Raw genomic sequence first — 18,641 nt, forward strand, 5'->3', positions numbered from 1 at the left:
TTAAAACATACGGGCATATTTAACAGTGGATTGTGCCATGATTGCACCACTCAACATGGCACATGCGTGGCACAAACCACTAAGTCATAATTTTGAAGCCAAGCAAAGCCACTTTCTGTGGGTTTGAATGGCTTCAAAAATATGGAGTAAAGCAAAGCTGCACTGATCGCTGCGTTGTCTCACTCTGCCCTGGGTAGGCGTTCCATGGCTGTTGGATGTTCCCAAGCAATCCCCATAGATTTTGGGGCATTCCCAGGCTGACAAGGACTTGTAAACCTGTGAATGCACCAAAAACTTACGCCTGCCCAGGAAAGGCATAACAAGGCCAAACATCTTTTTTTCTCTTTGTTTTTTCCTCTTTCTACGTGCAGCATTCTGCAGCACACAGAGAAAGCGGAAGATGCCTCTTGTGATAGTTTTTTGTGCAGGGAGGTGCCCCTTCCTGCACAAAAACAATCATGTAGGCAACCCAAGCACCAATGCACCTTAGGCTGTTAAAAGGGCACCAGCGCAAGCGGAAAGACACAAATGCATTGTATTCAAATCAAATCCGGGTTGATATTGCGCAACTACTCACCCGTAAGAGTCTCAAGGCACTGAGGGGTTAGTTCTCTGAGCTTCAGTTGAAGAGCCAGGTTTTAAGGTCCTTCCTGAATTGAGGTAGCGATGGTGACTGCCTGAGGTGCAGGGGCAGGGTGTTCCAGCTCTTTGCCGCAAGGTAATATTTGTAATATGTGCAGACGTAGCAGCCATGCTCTGCATCTTCTTCGATTCTAGAATCAGCGAGAGTTCAGACCACAAATACTAGTCCAGCTGAAGAAGGACAGGTGTAGGGGACTGTGTTTATCCATTGCTGAAGTTATCCACATTCTTCCATTGGCTGCAGCCAAAGTACCAATACTTTGCAAACAAATAACCCATGTATCCCATGTATGTACATATGTATGTATGTATGTATGTATATGGTACTTCCTAGTCAAAGGGCAGTGGAACACTATGCATGGCGAAAGACAAGAATTAAGTAATTTGATAATAGGACAGGAAGCTGGGTTGTGGATGGTATTGCGTTGTGATGTAGTTTTCCCAATAGGTAAGTCTTCAACTCTTTTCTAAATTGGAGCAGCAGCATTGGAGCGGCCCTGATGGATAAGGGGATGTTGTTCCAGATCCTGGTTGCATAGATCGAAAAGGCCTGCCCCCTTTTTTTTTATTTTATTTTTGCACTTCTTAGTCTGCAGTCTGATGGTGCTCTGGCTGCAGGAGTGCTACGAACCACCAGAAAAGCTGAACCTGTCTGCTAGACAAGGAGGGGCGCTAGTTGTGATGGATTTGTAAATAATGCAGCTGGATTTGAAGATAGTGTGGGCCGGCAAAGGGAGTCAATGGATCGGGGTAATGTGATCATATTTCTTCATGCTGTGGATGAGACATGTTGCAGTGTGCAGTATGCTCCTAAGTGGTGCTAGTGTGGTGCCTACGAGGTCATCAATCAATCAATCCAAAAATAAATTGTAGAGCGCGCTACTCACCCGTGAGGGTCTCAAGGCGCAGGGGAGGGGGGTAAGGGAAATCGGCGGGGGGGCAGGGACGGGCACTGATCGAACTACCATGTCTTGAGGTCCTTTCTGAAGACCAGGAGGTCTTTGGTTTTGCGAAGGTCAGTGGGGAGGGAGTTCCAGGTTTTGGGGGCGAGGTAGGAGAAAGACCTGCCTCCTGTGGTGGTGCGTTGGATGCGGGGGACTGTGGCTAGGGCGAGATCGGCTGATCGGAGGTTGCGTCTGGGAGTGTGGAAGTTAACTCTTTCGTTGAGGTAGGTTGAACCGGTGTTGTAGAGGGATTTGTGTTCGTGGATGAGGCTCTTGAATGTGATCCTCTTGTCTATGGTGAGCCAGTGAAGGGATTTGAGGTGTGGTGAGATTCGTTCGTGGCGTGGGAGGCCAAGGACGAGGCGTGCGGCTGTGTTCTGGATTTTCTGGAGTTTGCGTTTGAGTTTGAGTGTGGTGCCGGCGTAGAGGGCGTTGCCGTAGTCCAGTCTGCTGCTGATGAGTGCGTGGGTGACTGTCTTTCTGGTTTCTGGGGAACCCATTTGAAGGATTTTTTTAGAGTGCGGAGTGCGTGGAAGCAGGAGGAGGTTAGAGCATTGATTTGCTGTGTCATGGAGAGGGAGGGGTCAAGGATAATGCCGAGGTTGCGTGCGTGGTCTGCGGGGGTGGGTGTGGGGCCTAGGGCGGTGGGCCACCAGGAGTCGTCCCATGTGGTTTTGTTGGGGCCGAAGATGATGATCTCGGTTTTGTTTGAGTTGAGCTTGAGGTGGTTAGTGGTCATCCAGTTGGCGGTGTCGAGGAGAGCGGCGTGTAGATTGGTTTTGGCGGTGTGGGGTTGCGGGTGAGGGAGAGGATGAGTTGGGTGTCATCTGCATAGGAGAGGATAGTGATTCCGTGTGCTCGGAGGATGTTGATTAGGGGGATGATGTAGATGTTGAAGAGTGTGGGGCTGAGGAAGGATCCTTGGGGGACTCCGCAGGTGATCTTGGTAGTGTTGGAGTGGAAGGGTGGAAGGCGGACTCTCTGGGTCCGGTCGGTAAGGAAGGAGGTGAGCCAGTCTAAGGCTTTGTGGCAAATTCCTATGTTGTGGAGGCGTGTGCGGAGAGTGTGGTGGCAGACAGTGTCAAAGGCTGCAGAGAGGTCTAGGAGGATGAGTGAGACGGTCTCTTCCTTGTCGACCTTGGTTCTGATGTCGTCAGTGCATGCAATGAGGGCGGTTTCCGTGCTGTGGTTTTTGCGAATCTTGGATTGTGAGGGGTCAAGAGTGTTGTTTGCTTCGAGGAAGTGGGATAGGCGGGCGTTGACTAATTTCTCTGCAACCTTGGTGGGGAAAGGGAGGAGGGAGATGGGGCGGTAGTTGGAGAGGATCTCTGGGTCGGCTTGTTGTTGTTTTGGGAGAGCTGTGATTTCTGCGTGCTTCCAGGGATCTGGGTAGGTGGCGGAGTCGAAAGAGGAGTTGATTATGTTGTAGAGTATGGGGGCGATGGTTGGGCTAGCTTTGTTGTAGATGCGGTGTGGGCAGGGGTCGGAGGGGGAGCCGGAGTGGATGGAGTTCATGTTTTTTTCGGTTTCTTCGTATGTGGTGGGGGTCCATGAGGAGAGTGTGGTGGGGTGGTCATGAGTAGGGGTTGGGTTGGGTGAGTGAGGGGTGTGTGTGGGGGGTGTGTGTGGTATGAAGCTGTTGTGGATGTCCAGGATTTTGTGGAGGAAGTGGTTGGAAAGGGCGTCACAAAGGGGCTGTGTGTGTGTGGGGTCTATGTTGCTGGCTTTGGGTTTGGCAAGTTCATTGATGATGGTGAAGAGTTCTTTGCTGTTTTGAGAGTTGTTGTCAAGGCGTAACTTATAGTGATCTCTTTTGGCGGTGCGTATGAGTTGGTAATGGGTGCGAATGGTGGTTTTGAGGGTGGAGAAGTTGGTTGTAGAAGGTTCTAGTCGCCATATTTTCTCAGCCTGGCGGTATTTGCGCTTGGAGTCTTGGAGTTCAGGGGTGAACGATGGGGCGTTCTTGATGTTGGGGATGGCGATGTGTTTTCTGAGGGGGGCTAGTGTGTCTGCGCAGGTAGTGATCCATTTGGAGAGGTTGTGTGCTCCTGTGTTGGGGTCGTTGGTGTGGGGAGGTTATGGGCCAGTTGGGAGTTTAGTCGTTCTGGTCATCAAGTAGGGCATTACCACCATCCAACTGCGAGAGAATAGCATTTCTGAAGTCATTTTCTGGGGAAAACAAAATAGTTTGACTTGCTTAAGAGGGGAGTGTTTGCGGCATGTCATCTTTGTTTTGTTCCTTGAGGGTGAAGTTAGTGCCCAGGATGAATCCCGGTGACTTCGCATTCTGTGAAAGTTGGGGTTCTGAGCTGTCAAGGTTCATGTCACAGAGCCAGGTTTGTACCGGATCTTGATGTTTTTGTTGGCAAATAACAGGAACTCCTTCTTGTTTGGGGTGAAGTTCAGGTAGGCACTAGAAATTGATACCTGGATGATGTGCGAGCAGTGTTTGAAGCGTTGGATGTCTAAAGCAGAGGAGGCTTTCAAACTGAATTGTGTATTATCAGCATATTGGTGTATCTGTGAGTAGAGCACCAAGTGGCTCAACATTGAGGTTGAAGATGAACGGACCAGTAAAATGTCCCTTCTCCTATACCAAGACTCTTTTATTGCACAGGAAAGGTTGACTAATTCCACAACAACACACCCAAAGAAAAACAATTTCTCAACCCAAAAAGCCTTTCACAACAACCTTAACTTAACAGCAAAGCAATCCTTCTTCCACCGCAGGAGGAGTAAGGTCTTGGCGTGTCCCCTGGTTTACAGGGTTTTGTAAAAACCCATGGATCTTGTGTGGGAACGGTGATGGAGCACCTCCAGAGCACAGAGTAAGTCGACGCAGCGATTTGCACTGCCTTGCCTTACTTCATATCTATAAGGCCATTCAAAGCCACGCAAATTGGCCTTGCGTGGCCTCATGTTTCTGTAGTCTGCGTCGCCGAAGCGTCACAGAAAAGTGACGCTCCAGCAGCTCAAGCTGCTCATAAATATGCCCCTTATGTTTTTCGTTAACTAGCTTCCGTCATCCGTGTTGTCGCTGGGTAATGACAGTGCTCTGTGAACTGGTTAGAATAATGCCAGATTCTGCTTTAAGTATAGTTCTGAGATCCATTATTGCCTGACAGACCATAGGCTGGATACTTTGTGCATAACAATAATTTAGCCAACAAAACGCTCTTTCCCGTGATTCCCAATGTCACTCCCAGGGTTTCAAAAATATAAAAAGCACTCTTGTCTGGAGCTGCTCAAAGTCACTCTAACGTTGATGGTGTTGACCCAGTGAGGGTGTTGACCCTCACTGGAACTGCCTTTGACCTTTTTGGCACAAATCCATATTAGCCTTGGTTTGATAATTAATATGATCTTTTTCTTTAAGAACATCACTGTTTGTGACTTCTTAATTGCGAATCGTAAAGACTGACAATTAGGAAGTTGCAAACAGAATCCTTTTGTGGCCCCACTTGTCTTTACTTTGAATTACTGTTTCATTGCCACAGGTGATGTGAATTTTATGGTATTTAGGATGTTGTTTGCTAGGTTTCATGTTTAAATTATATTGTCTGATTTGTTTATATTTAGTGTGATTTCAATATTTGTTTTTATTCCGTTTTCAATGATATGATTGTGTTAATATGGAATTAAATGTTTTAAGGATATGTTACCGAAAAAAATAAACTCTTGCTCCTGGTGTTATCTTTATTTACTGATCTCCTGGACCTAACTCGTCTTTTAATACATAATTTTTTGCCTTTGTTGGGTTAGCAACCTTTTCTTGGAAGAGCTGAATTCCACATGGTGATTCTTTTTGTTTAAAATAATGTAAAAAAAAAAAGAAAATCAAACAATTATGAGACTTGATTAGTTTACAGCGATGCAATACATACATCTATCTGCCAACACACAAACATACATACCAAATTCTAAGTATAAGTTGCAAGGTCTGTTAATGCATCAATTTGCTTAAAGCATTGTTGAGATAAAGGGGGTCATTATGACCCTGGCAGTCCTGCCCCGCCACACCGGCAGTGGCAGCCAGACTGCCGACAGCGTGGCGGTGCAGGACCGCCAAATTATGACAACGGTAGTGAACTGGCTGCATTGCAGCCAGCTTACCACCTGTACCTCCAGGAGGGTAGGACTGCCTGGCCGACGGTTGTCCACCTTTGACCCGGCGGTCCACCTAACACCAACTGCGGTATTTTGAGTATCCTTACCATCAAGGATTCCATGACGGCAGCCCCGCCATGAAATCCCGGGCGGTAAAGATACTGGCAACAGGAATACTCATTGCCTGTCACCACTACAGCACTCCCCACCCCCCATGTCGGAACCCCCTGCACTCCCAACCCCATCAGAAGCCCCCCACTACCCCCAAGCAGCGACACCCCCACTACCCTAATCCCAGTATTGTACCCCCTGCCCCATCCACGCACCCACACACCACACATACATACACGCACACATCCACGCTCACTCAGTCACACACACATGGCCATGACACTCCCCCCACCCTCCTCCGTTCACACACACACACACCCATTCACGCACACAACACTCAACACCCCCCCTCCCGTCCTCCCCTGTCGGTCGATCACCTTAGCTGATAGTCGTCCGGGAGGGAACAGGATCCATGGAACCTGCTCCGCTGCCAGCGCTCCGCCAACACAACACTGCCACGCCGTCCACAATGAGGTAATACGGCGGGCGGTGTTGTGGTGACGACAGAGCCAGCTCCACTACACCGCCAATCGCCAGTAAGTCATAATGAGTCACACACACATGGCCATGACACTCCCCCCACCCTCCTCCGTTCACACACACACACACACACACCCATTCAAGCACACAACATTCAACACCCCCCTCCCCTCCTCCCATGTCGGTCGATCACCTTAGCTGATAGTTGTCCGGGAGGGAACAGGATCCATGGAACCTGCTCCGCTGCCAGCGCTCCGCCAACACAACACTGCCACGCCGTCCACAATGAGGTAATACGGCGGGCGGTGTTGTGGTGACGTGGCGGTGGTGACAGAGCCAGCTCCACTACACCGCCAATCGCCAGTATGGCTGCTGGCGGCTTCCCCGCCAAATAGTGGCCGGTGTGACTACAGTGGTCTACGAAAAAGACCACCGAAGTCATAATGAGGGCCACACTATTGTGTAAGAAATCCAGTATTATAACGTTAAAGCAACTTCTTAGACTTCAACCGACTATGGGGGTCATTCTGACCTTGGCGGTCCATGACCGCCATGGCGGAGTGCGGCGGAAGCACCGCCAACAGGCTGGCGGTGCTTCCTGGGCGATTCTGACCGCGGCGGTAAAGCCGCGGTCGGAAAAGGGGAGCCGGCGGTTAACCGCCGGTTTCCCGCTGGCCCAGGGAACCCGCCATGGCGGCGCTGCTTGCAGCACCGCCATGGGGATTTCGACCCCCTTCCCGCCAGCCTGTTTCTGGCGGTGTCCACCGCCAGAACCAGGATGGCGGGAACGGGTGCCGTGGGGCCCCTGGGGGCCCCTGCACTGCCCATGCCTCTGGCATGGGCAGTGCAGGGGCCCCCTAACAGGGCCCCACAAAGATTTTCACTGTCTGCTGTGCAGACAGTGAAAATCGCGACGGGTGCCACTGCACCCGTCGCACCCCTTCAACTCCGCCGGCTCCATTCCGAGCCGGCTTCATTGTTGAAGGGGCTGTCCCGCTGGGCCGGCCGGCGGTCTTCTGGCGGTCACCCGCCGGCCCAGCGGGAATGCCGGAATGGCCGCCGCGGTCTTTCGGCGGGAACCGCTTGGCGGGCGGCGACCGCCGACCGCCACGGTCAGATTGACCGCCTATGTGTGATATTGTAGCTGATTCCTGCTTCAAAAGGAAATGAATGAATATCAAAGCGTGAAAGGGGACGGGAGGGTGTAGAAGGGGCGGGGCATTGGGTGAGTGAGGAGAGCTAGTGGTAGGAGAAACAAAGGACCGTGGTAGACAAGCTTCCAGGTCATTATGGGAGCGCTGTAGTGTTTATGTGATTAAGAGCAGAACCATCATATTACATGAACTTGTCTAAAGTGTGCCAAATAGCATTAGCGATCTTAGGGGTACGATGACTTTCATTGCTAAGGTTATGTGCCCCTCTAAGGTACGTGACCCATGCCTACCATGTGCGGTATGATATGTGGTTAACTCACTATCCAGTGACCACTGTTTCCATGCATCTGTTGGAACACCTGACAGCCTTTAATCTTCAATCCTGAGTGAACTATCACACATTGTACATATAGCTCCTGTCACTTCCTTTACAGGCATAGCTAGAAGCTAAACCTGTAATTGTACCTTTTTTTTCCAAATATATTTTTATTAACAATTAGCTGTCTTACATTTGCAAGTCCATTCATGGCAATCAATCAATCAATCAATAATTTATAAAGCGCGCTATGTACCCGTTAGGGCTTCTAGGCAACATCTTGTTCTTATCATATACATCATTTAAGAGATACGTATTTATGCTAAACGTTACAAGTACTTTGTTTTACGACTTATTGTTTCATTTTGACTGCCACTTGGTATTCTTTTATCACTAGATCTGGTGTACTAACGTTCCTCCTTTAAGGGGTCATGCACTCTGTGATTCTGTGTTACCATTTTGATTTGAATGGCCACATAACAGGCTTAACTCAACTTTAAACTATGTATAAACATGATGGCTTCGTGTGGGTGGGCCTTGGACCTGCTGGGGGAAGTCTCACCCGGGGCACTCCAATGTGTGGGAGATAGCTGGCCACCTTCTCTCAACTCACCCTCCTCCAACAATTATGTGTCAATTCGTGACCGACCCGTCCCTGCCCCATGTAACTCGGTGCGGCCTATTGGTTCACTCGTCAGCCTCCAGCTCTGGTTTCGGGGACCTTCCCTAAGGGCCAATTCTATTGGGCGCATTGGCTATCGCATCCTTATACCGTCTCAGTGTTCTATTACTGCTGATTCCACATTGGGAGCTATTGGTCCCTTCATTAGGTCATCCTAGCTTGTCACTAAGCCCTCCCACTCTGGGGCGATAGGAGCTTGGCGCATGCCTCTGGCTTCTTCAGCCTTCAGGACCTGTAGTTCAGCCCTGGTCCACCTCGTAACGTCGCTTTTCCATTCAGTAAGCGAGGGGGGGCTAGGGGCCTTCCAGCCCCTTGTGATCAGTCTTCTATAAAGGGCCAGTGCCAGGTCTAGGAAGCGATCCCTGACTTTCCCCCGCGGGGTACCAGTCTTAAGGCCCAGCAAGCATATAGCGGGGGTTATCGGCAGTTCTGTCCCAAATAGTCTTGACATGACCGCCATCATCACTCTCCAGCCAGCCTGGAGCACTGGGCATCTCCATACCATGTGGTCAAAGTCAGCATCCCCGTCCCCACATCTAGGGCATGTCCTGGGGGTCCCACCATATATGAGGAGCAGTCGGTGAGGAGTGAGGTACGTCCTATGTAGGTAATTATGTTGAATGTATCGTAACCAGGTGTTACGTGAGATCGTCCGGGGATAAGCCAATGCCATGCTCCACTCTGCCTCGGACAGGTCACGCCCAACCGTTCTCCCCCACCTTTCTCTCAGGGAATGCAGAGGGTCCAATGCAGCCTCATTCTGGGCCCGGTATATTTTAGCAATCAAATGAGGTTCCTCTCCTGATGTCAACAGGAGGTGTAACACCCTGTGGACAGTGGGTTCCGTGTTGATCGTATCCCAGTGGTCCTTCAAGGTATGCACTAACTTCCTAAAAAGCAAGAACTGTCCTTGTGGAACTCCCCCTCCTGTTAGGTCAGTGAAGCTTTTCAGCACCCCTTCATTGAAGAGCTCCCCAACTGTCACTACTCCTGCTCTAGTCCATGGTCCTAGTCCCAAGCCCCTCAGTCCCTTCCCTCCCGGGTCCATGGCGAGGACCGATAACGGCAACGCTGGGGAATAAGGTGGGCCCACTCCGACCCTTCTCGCACATCTCTTACAGCCTGTCATCCCAACACTAATCATTGGGTTGTCCCCTGGGGGGACAATCTTCCTATCTGTCATACTTGCTACTATCCGAGCTGTGTCCATCACACCGTGGGTGGTAAACAAATCCAGCTGTCCCCTACCCACTAGCCAACTAGACACCCATTGTAATTGGGATGCCAGGTAATATGCCTCGAAGTCAGGGGCACCCAGTCCACCCATATGCGTCGGCCTCCATATGGTCGTCAGCGCTGTGCATCTACGACCGTCATCCCATATTAGTTCCCGGAGCAAAGCGTTCAACTCACGAAACCACGCCGGAGGGATCAGTAACGGTAAATTAGCGAAGTAGTAGAGGAGGCGAGGAAGCATAATCATTTTAGACAATGCTACTCTGGCCTTTATTGTTAACTTCAGTGATCGCCAGAACCCAAGCGAGGACCGCCGGGAACGGAGTGTCCTACCGAGATTACCATCCCGGAGCTCACCCAGTTCATGGAATATTTGAATGCCCAAATATTTGAAGGTCTGTGGGGCCCAGATCACGTCCCCTGGGCATGTTCCGGGGCGTACGCAGTCTGGCAGCATGGGAAACACAAATGTTTTGCCTTGGTTAATGCGAAGCCCTGACAACTCCCCAAAGTCCTCCAGAATCCTCAAAGCCGATGGGAGTCCACTGATCCCAACCCTCAGGTGAATAAGTATATCGTCAGCGTATAGAGAGATAATATGTTCAGTTGGTCCCCATTCAATTCCTTTACCCATTCCTTCCCGCCACAGCTGGCCCGCCAGGGGCTCAATTGCCAGGGCGAATAACAGTGGGGACAGGGGGCATCCCTGTCTAGTACCCCGATATACCGGGTATGTGCTAGATATTGTTCTGCCCATCTTCACTCTTGCTAGTGGGGACGAGTATAACAGGTCCACCCATTTTACCCAACCCTGCCCTAGTCCCATTTTTAACATCACGGCCCTGAGGTAGTCCCACCTAATCGAGTCGAAGGCCTCCTCGAAGTCCACCGCAAGCAAAACCCCCGCTGGGGGTTTCTCCTCGCTAGGCATATGCAAGATAGCGAAGATTCGTCTCAGGTTCAGGGAGGTGCTGCGACCGGGGACGAAGCCGCTCTGGTCCACGTGCACGAGTGTGGTCATGAGAGGGAGCAACCTGCCGGCCATAATCTTACTAAGGATCTTAAAGTCGCTGTTCAGCATCGATAAAGGATGAAAGTCAGTCACCGATGCTTCCCTGGTGTTTGTCTTGGGGAGCAGCACCACCAAGGCCTCCCGCAGCATGCACGGCAGCTCCCCACGGTGCAATGCTTCCGTGTACATCTCCACTAGCTGGGGAACCAATAGTGATTTATATTTTTTGTAAAAGTCCATGGGGAGGCCGTCTGAACCAGGAGTCTTCCCGGGGGCCAACTGCGATATGGCCTCACTTATCTCCTCCGCTGTCACTGCTCCCCCCAGGCTATCCCTCTCTTCTGGACACAGAATCGCAAGTGGGATTTGCTGTAGGAAGTATTCAAAGGCCTCTGTCCCCAGGTCGCTAGGTCTCCCATACAGGTGTGTATAATATTCCCTGAATGTGTCATTTATTGGGCCTGGACTGAGTCTACGGAGTCCCTCCTTATCCTGTACACTCGTGATGGGCTCGCTATCCCCACCTGGGCGCACCAGCCACGCCAGCAGTCTCCCTGATCTACCCTCCTCTGATTGTAATGATGCCAAATATTTTTGCATGCTATGACACCTAAGCTGCTCCTCAATCCGGGAATGCTCTCTACGAGCACGGTTATATTCCTCGTTCTCCTGAGCTTCAGGTCCCTGTCTCAATTCCCCTTCATGTATTTCCTTCTCTAGGGCAGAAAATTCCCTTTCAAGTGTGCGCTTCACCCCCACCGACTGCCCCAGGCAGAAGTCCCTCGTCACCACCTTAAGTGTTTCCTATTCCGTGGCCCTAGAAGGGGTAGATCCACTATTGGTCTTAATATATTCTGCCAGGTGGCATCGCAGGGCGTCTCTGTACGCCTGATCTTCAAGTGCTGCAGGGGTCAGTCTCCACGATGGTATGGGGGGCCTATCCTCTGAAACCCTTAGTGTCAGCAACAAGGGATTATGGTCCGACAGAGTGCGGCCAAGATACTCAGAGTGGGTCATATTACGTGCAAGGCCCGCCGTGCAAACCACTCTATCAATTCTGGTGTGCACCCGGTGGAGGCCTGAGTAATACGAGTAGTCTCTAACATTTGGGTGTTGCTCTCGCCAGGCATCCACCAGCCCCCAGGAGCTCAGCCATTCGCCTAGTTTTTGGGCTATTTTAGTTGACACTGCCACTTGTAATGGCGGGGTTGACCTGTCCATGTTTATGTCTAATACTGCATTGAAGTCCCCCCGATTAATAATTCTCCTGTGCGTTGGCAGGTAAGGTGGCTCGATAACCCTGTCATGAAGTGGACCTGGTCCTGGTTAGGGGCATAAATGCAGCTCATGACTATCGGGGCACGTGTAGCTTCCCCTCCAGTATCACAAATCTGCCCTCCCGATCTATGTTGGAAGAGTCTATTGTTAGAGGGACCCCGGCTCTGATCCATATCATTACACCTCTTGCATAAGCTGAGTACTCCGTGGCGAACACCTGCCCACTCCACCTGCGTCTCAGTTTCTCCACCTCCCCTGTTGCTAAGTGGGTCTCCTGCAGCATTGCCACCTGTACTCCCCTTCTCTTTAAGTAGGAGAGAATTCTATGTCTTTTTGCCGGTGTGCCCATCCCCCTGACATTCCATGTTAAGAAATTGTAGTCTGCCATCTTAATATATCAATCTGATAATAGTATCCTTGGTCCTCCCAGGCCTCCGACTTGCCCCTTCGCATGTTCAGACCTTTGTAATAGTCGGATTCACCTCCCACTTTGCCAATTTGACTTGTAACTGTATACCCCAACTCCCACTTCCCAGTGCGCCTCCCAAACTGTAGGTTGCCCAGAAAACTGTGCAACAGTGCAACTTGTTCAAAGATATAACTGCAGTTCTCGCCAGCCTAGCTGGACAGGCGAGGTTCTGGTCAGGGGGGTGGCCAGGTCCAGAGGGGCCTCTCATTCACACGTTGTACCATGTCTCCGGGCACTCCTGTGGTTGGATTATCCGAGTTCGTCAGCCGTTTGCGGGGTCACCTTTGGGGCACGCGCCGAGCATCCCGAGTCCCCGGCCGAGGACACCATTGTATCATCCAATTCCTCCTCAGAGCCCTCCGGGGGGGACACCTCTCCACCCACACGGGCTGCCGCCTCCAGGGCCGCCCTCCTGCCCTTTTCTTTCTGAGTTTGCGTTGGCGCCAATCGTGGACGATCTCTGGGCCTCCGCCCCCTCGGGCCCAGCGAGCTCGGCTCCCAGCCAGGCCCTCTCTTGCCGGCCGCCCCGTTTGGGACCCATGATTCTCGAGCCACTCCCACGCCTCTTCTGGGGACTGGAGGAAAGTGGTCTTCCCTTCCATCATCACTCTTAACCTGGCTGGGTACAGCAGCGAATATTGGATCCCTTCTTGTCTTAGGGCCCTTTTAACTGCTCAGAATGAAGCTCGCTTGTTCTGAACATCCAGTGTGAAGTCCGGGAATAGCGTCACTTCTCCGTTTGCTACTTTAAACGGGCCCATCTCTCTGGCCTTCTGTATGAGGATGTCTCTGTTTCTGTAGTGAAGTAATCTGGCTATCACTACACGGGGAGGTCTACCAGGGGCAAGAGGCCTCCAGCGTGTAGAACGGGGTCAGGCACCCGGGTGCAACCGCGGTGCTTAACCATTTCTCCAGAAATTCCACCATGTTCGCTCCCTCGGCCCCCTCGGGGAGGCCCACCACGCGCACATTGTTCCTCCTGTTTCTCTCCTCCGCGTCCTTGGCTCTCTGTTCAAGATGTGCCACTCTGGCATTAAGGGAAGTTACTTCGGCCGCCAGGTCTTTCTGCTTCGGCACGATGTCCGCCAACGTGGATTCCGTTTCTTTGACTCTGTCCACCAGTTTATGGTGGTCTGCTCTCAGTAGACCCACCTCAACCGGGACTTGGTTGATGTCGCGCTGTAGTGTTGTCTTTGTGTCTTCTATCGCCCCTAGTATTTTGTCTAGGGTATCCTGTACTTTATCTTGTGAATGGCCCTGCGTTTCCACTTCTTTGTGCCCCGATGGCGTTGCGGGGTCCATGGTTTTGCTCTTGTGTCGGCCCTTGGGGGGCATTGGATGAAAAAGGGGGGGTCACACCCCCAGGGCCCAGGCGGAGGCCCAAGCGTTATTGTGTGCTCTCTTCCTTCTGTAGCCCCGCGTCTCAGTCACTATAGGCCAGTCCACGGCTCCCTGGCGGGCACCAGGCAGACCCCCCAGACACCACGCCGACAATCTCTAGCTTCCAGTTACAGAGTCGGAGGGCTCCGTGTTGTCAGCCCGCGGCTGACTGCCACCCCCTACAGCTCCGGTCGTCCCAACCGTTCCTCCGCGCGTTGTGCGCCCGGGGCCACGCCCCACCTGGTTCTGTCGTGATGCCTCGAGGCCGCCCCCCTAGCGACTCAGGGGTCCCCCCGGAGGCCCGCACAGGCCCGGTAACACGTTGCAGGCCCCGGTTCGGTCACCTTCTCTCGCAGTGTCGCAACCACCTCCTCAGTGTTCTCTCTGCGATGCCGGCATCACATCTAGACGCACTCCGCCATCACACGGGCTCCAACCCCTCCAGGTGCCCCATCCACAGTGTTACTCACTCAGGAGTCGCTGGCGTTCATAGGCACCTGGGGCGGTCAATGGTCTACTAATGTCAGGCAGACTGCCACTTGTTTCCTCTGCAGGGCACTCCTCCTCGGTCGCTAGCTCCGTCGATCACCCTTCTCCCTCGTTGGCTTGGGCCATCCAGGAGGTCGGCCCCTCCACAGCACCGGGGCCGCGCCCTCAGCCAAGTCCCCAACAACGTCTGCCTGGTGTGGCCGTGAGCCCGCTCACTCCCCAGGTGGGGTCGCGCCCATGCCACTCATTTCGGCTTCCTGTAGCCCGGCAGTGGCACCCAGGGACCTCCAACCGGCAAGGCCTACCGCCGCCCGCGCCATCCTCAGGGCCACTTGCTTCCTCCTGCAGGCGCGGCAGCCGGCCCCGCTCCAGCTCCGGGGCCGCGCCACCAGTCCAGCGATCAGTGCCCCCACTGGGGCCTCAGTGCCACGTCCGCGGGCTGGCCCCAGTACAACTCAGGGCCGCGCCTGCTCCGCAAAAAGCAGTTGACTGCAACTCCACGGGGCACAGCCCCTCCAGGGCTCCCCGGTCTACGCCGGCCGTCCCAGCTCCTCCAGGGCCCAGGGGCGGCCCAGCGGCACTCGTGCCTCCCCACGGGGTCCAAGCACGGGCCTCGGGCGTCGCTCCAGCGGGGAGACCCGCTCAGGGCCTCCTGCAGGTCCCAAGCCGTCTGCCTCAGCCCCGCGGCAGCCCGTGTCTTCACGCCATGCCCCGGCTCTGGCCGAGGGGACGGGCCGCCAGCCTCCTCCTCCGCCTACTCAGCCTGGCCTGCGCCACAACATGCTCCAGGGCCAGGACAGGGGCCTGGCGGCATCCAGGACCGCCCCCCCCAGTCCACCACCTCCGCGTGGGCTCTGATCGGCCCGGAGATGGCACGCTTTCCTACGGAGTTTTATCGGCCCCTCCGGAGCAAGGGGATTAAGCGTGTGCCATCTCTGGATCCTTGGCCACACCCCCACCTGTAATTGTACCTTAACTTTGTTTTGTGAAGTTTATTATTGCACTGTAAAGATTTCTTTTAATTCCTCACAAAAACCGTGCTGAGATCCCCCTCTTTGTGTATTCGGACAAACTCCCCTTGTCTAGCATTGATTTCATGTCCACTAGATATTAATCTCAAGGGGATTGAGCATGAGCCATGATAGATAAACTGCTTCTCCTGCTATGAAACCCAATATTGTTACATATTAACCTTGGTACTTGTCCTTCCTTAGATTCTGTTCAGGCATTTACTGTACAGGTGAGTATTGCTGGAAAGGCATTACTCAACCGCCTCAAGCATCATTCATAAGCTAACTATTATGAAGTATGGAGCTGAACAGATGCTCATTGCCCTCACTGCCACATGGTAGATGCAGACCTACTACACATGCTATGGACATGCTCCCACCTACATCACTACTGGAACACAGTGACACGCCAGCTCTCACTAAGTGGACAAGAGCATCCCATTCACCTAGGATGACTGCGTGCCTTCTGTAGGGACAAAAACACAGTCACATCCCTGTTTCTTGACCTAGGACTTCTATTGGCCAAAAGGTTCATCATCCGCAGGTGGAGGACACCAGACCCCCATGCTACGAGACCTGGCTGCAATCCATGTAGGTCTGGGCGCAAGCAGAAAGTGTAGCCCTCCACCGAGAAGACAAACCTAGGGTCCACAAATACCCTATCACCACCAATTGGGACACGATACTCGCGGCTCTCCACATCACTATTCCTGACATTTCTGAATGCCTAGACACATTGTCAGCAATAGAATTGCAGATGACTCGTATGGCGCTTGGAGAAATGCATTCCTCACTACCTCCTCCCTCCACGCACACCACACCAAGATCCACCTAAACACTGGCAATGCCCCTGACATCTCTCATGCTGTTTGACATGAAGTGTCCTTTACTAGGTTTCCTTGTTTTCTTGGTCTGCCTGCCTATTAATTCAGCCATAGATTTCAGTTTATTTTTTGTTTCTATTTGTTCTGCAGCTCCGTTGTCTGTGTTGATTGTTTCTTCTTGTACTGGTTTAAAATGTCTGTGTTCACGTGCATTGCCTGAACTCCTTGTTGAGACATGACACATGGGAATCTACTTACTCTGAGACAGACCAAATCTATAATCTATGATAATCTAGTACTGGCCTTACGTCATAGTTTCCCAGTATCTAACAGCACTTATTGTCGTGCAACGGAAGTTCGGTTTCAGTAGCACATGCTGGGAACTGTGGTCTCTCCACAGACAAACAACACTGTGGGCCTTTGGTGGAGGGGATTACTCCGTCCCAAATGTGATGGATACCCCCCCACCGTATTACGAGTTCCATAGGATATAATGGACTCGTAATTCGGCGGGCGGGATATCCGTCACATTTGGGACAGAGTAATCCCCTCCGCCAAAGTCGTAATCAGGCCCTATATATATTCCTTGATTCCATGATAAATGTACACACTGTAATACAATGTAAATCTAGTTAAAAAATGCAGTAAAACAGATTCAAACAAAAATGTAATAAGTATACAGCTGAATTAAATAGGGCAGATCAAATGTACTTTTGAAAAATAATTCATGACACAATAAACCCCTGAGCTATCTGTACCACTAGAATCAAGCTGCACCCCACTGAAGATCCTAATTGGCAAAACTGGTCTTGGGTTGCTTGTATTCCTGTTCAGAGACGACCTGGCCTGGCAGTTCAGCATGTATAGTTGCCAATGTAGTAGGATTCAACGGATTTACAGGTGGCTGGAGCATGGTGGGGAAAAAACAATGGGTTGGAATGTTACCCCGAGAAATTACCAGTGGTTATGCTTATGGCAAGCATTTCTCCCATCCCCTCTTGTGTGTTTGAAGTGGCATTTTAGATGTTGTCTTTTATGATGGTCCAAAAGGGAAGATAACACATGCTTCTGATGATGGACTGTGTCCCTCCATGATCAGTGAATTGCATGACATCTATGGTCATCTGGTCATCCAGATAGCTCCCACTATGATGAAGTCACCTGAAATAGTTCCCACCTGTTACTCTACTGACCTGTGTTAAGTGGTTCCATCTCAGTCACTTTCCTTAGCACTTCCACCAGTCCCCGGTATAGAGACAATGCAGCAGTATGAAGCGCCTGTCGGGTGCTCTCACGCAGAGACTCCATTCCACTCTAAAGACAAAGAGCACAGCAATGGGTGGGTTAGCATATTGGACAGAAAAAATTATATTCACAGAGTATTGGGTTGGTTGGAAAATAAACTTTAGGGTCCCATGGAGCTATACCTATCACATCACGTCTCACTGCAAAAATATTGGTTCCCCTCTGAAACCCTTAGGCCCAGATTTAAGAGGGCCTAGCGTCATTCTAACGTCACATTATCGTCATTTTTTTTTACATGAATGTGAAGGCCAAGAACACCGCACCATATTTATAAGTGGCGCAATGCATGCATTGTGCCACTTTGTAACCCTTTGTGCTACATTATGCCTTCACCAGGCACAATGTATTGAAAGGGGGTGTTCCCCTGGTAGGGGTGCCATAAAAATGGCCCAAAGAAATCTAACAGATTTATTTGCATCATTTGTTCTGGGATTTTTAACGCCTGCTCAGAGCAGGCGTTAAAAGGAGGCTTACATTGGTTTCAATGGGCCTCTGGATGCTTTGCAGGATTAGTGTCAACATTTTTTACACTAATCCTACAAAGTGCTGAACTATTGTCAAAAATTCTGACTGTAGTTTCCTAACTACCTCCATGGTGCACCATACTGTAAATAGAACACACACATGGTGGCGTTAGGGGTGCGTTAAGGGGCGCAAGAAAAGTACAAATAGTGCAGTGGGACGTTTTATAAATATGCCCCTTAGTGTTATCTGAGTGGTCTGTGTGGTGTGCATATAGGTGCCTCCTTGTGATGCTTGGAAGGGTCAGATGCCGTTGGGCTTAACAGAGACCTGCATGCCTGTGCAGTTATTAAGATGCATCTTGTTACAAGTACATATAACTAATCTGCAACACCCTATTATCTTCATCTGCTGTTGGTCCTACAGCTAATAAACAGCAGAATTTAGGTGGAAGCTGCTTGTCAATCACAGCTTCACCGGTAGAAGAGGATTTTCAGGAAGAAGGGCATGTTCAATGAAGCTACTGTCATGCGCGTTGCGAGGAGCAGTGCTTCTAAATCTAGATAGAGACCTGGAAGGATCTGGGAGAGGGTATGAAGAATTGACTATTTCAGTACCACAGAGTTTCACCAAAGGTATAGCATGCTCTACTGGCACAGAGGACCATCTTTGTTCCTTTGGTAACATGTGAAAGACCAAAAGATCAGGACACTGTGGTTTCATGCTTATACCCGGTCACA

The 18,641-nt window shown here is 51.3% G+C and overlaps 1 protein-coding gene across 1 annotated transcript in view; it reads right to left on the minus strand.

The window, feature by feature from the left end:
- Positions 1-18,641, minus strand: part of LOC138257190 (probable E3 ubiquitin-protein ligase HERC1) — an 805,868-nt gene that overhangs the window by 460,886 nt on the left and 326,341 nt on the right. The window contains exons 27-28 of the mRNA XM_069205891.1: positions 17,328-17,448; positions 10,006-11,400 (exon numbers count right to left, since the gene is read on the minus strand). Coding sequence (XP_069061992.1) covers positions 10,006-11,400; positions 17,328-17,448 — 1,516 coding nt within the window. The remainder of the gene's footprint in view (positions 1-10,005; positions 11,401-17,327; positions 17,449-18,641) is intronic.

The sequence above is a fragment of the Pleurodeles waltl genome, chromosome 1_2, assembly GCF_031143425.1.
Source record: "Pleurodeles waltl isolate 20211129_DDA chromosome 1_2, aPleWal1.hap1.20221129, whole genome shotgun sequence".
In the NCBI taxonomy this organism is placed as follows: Eukaryota; Metazoa; Chordata; class Amphibia; order Caudata; family Salamandridae; genus Pleurodeles; species Pleurodeles waltl.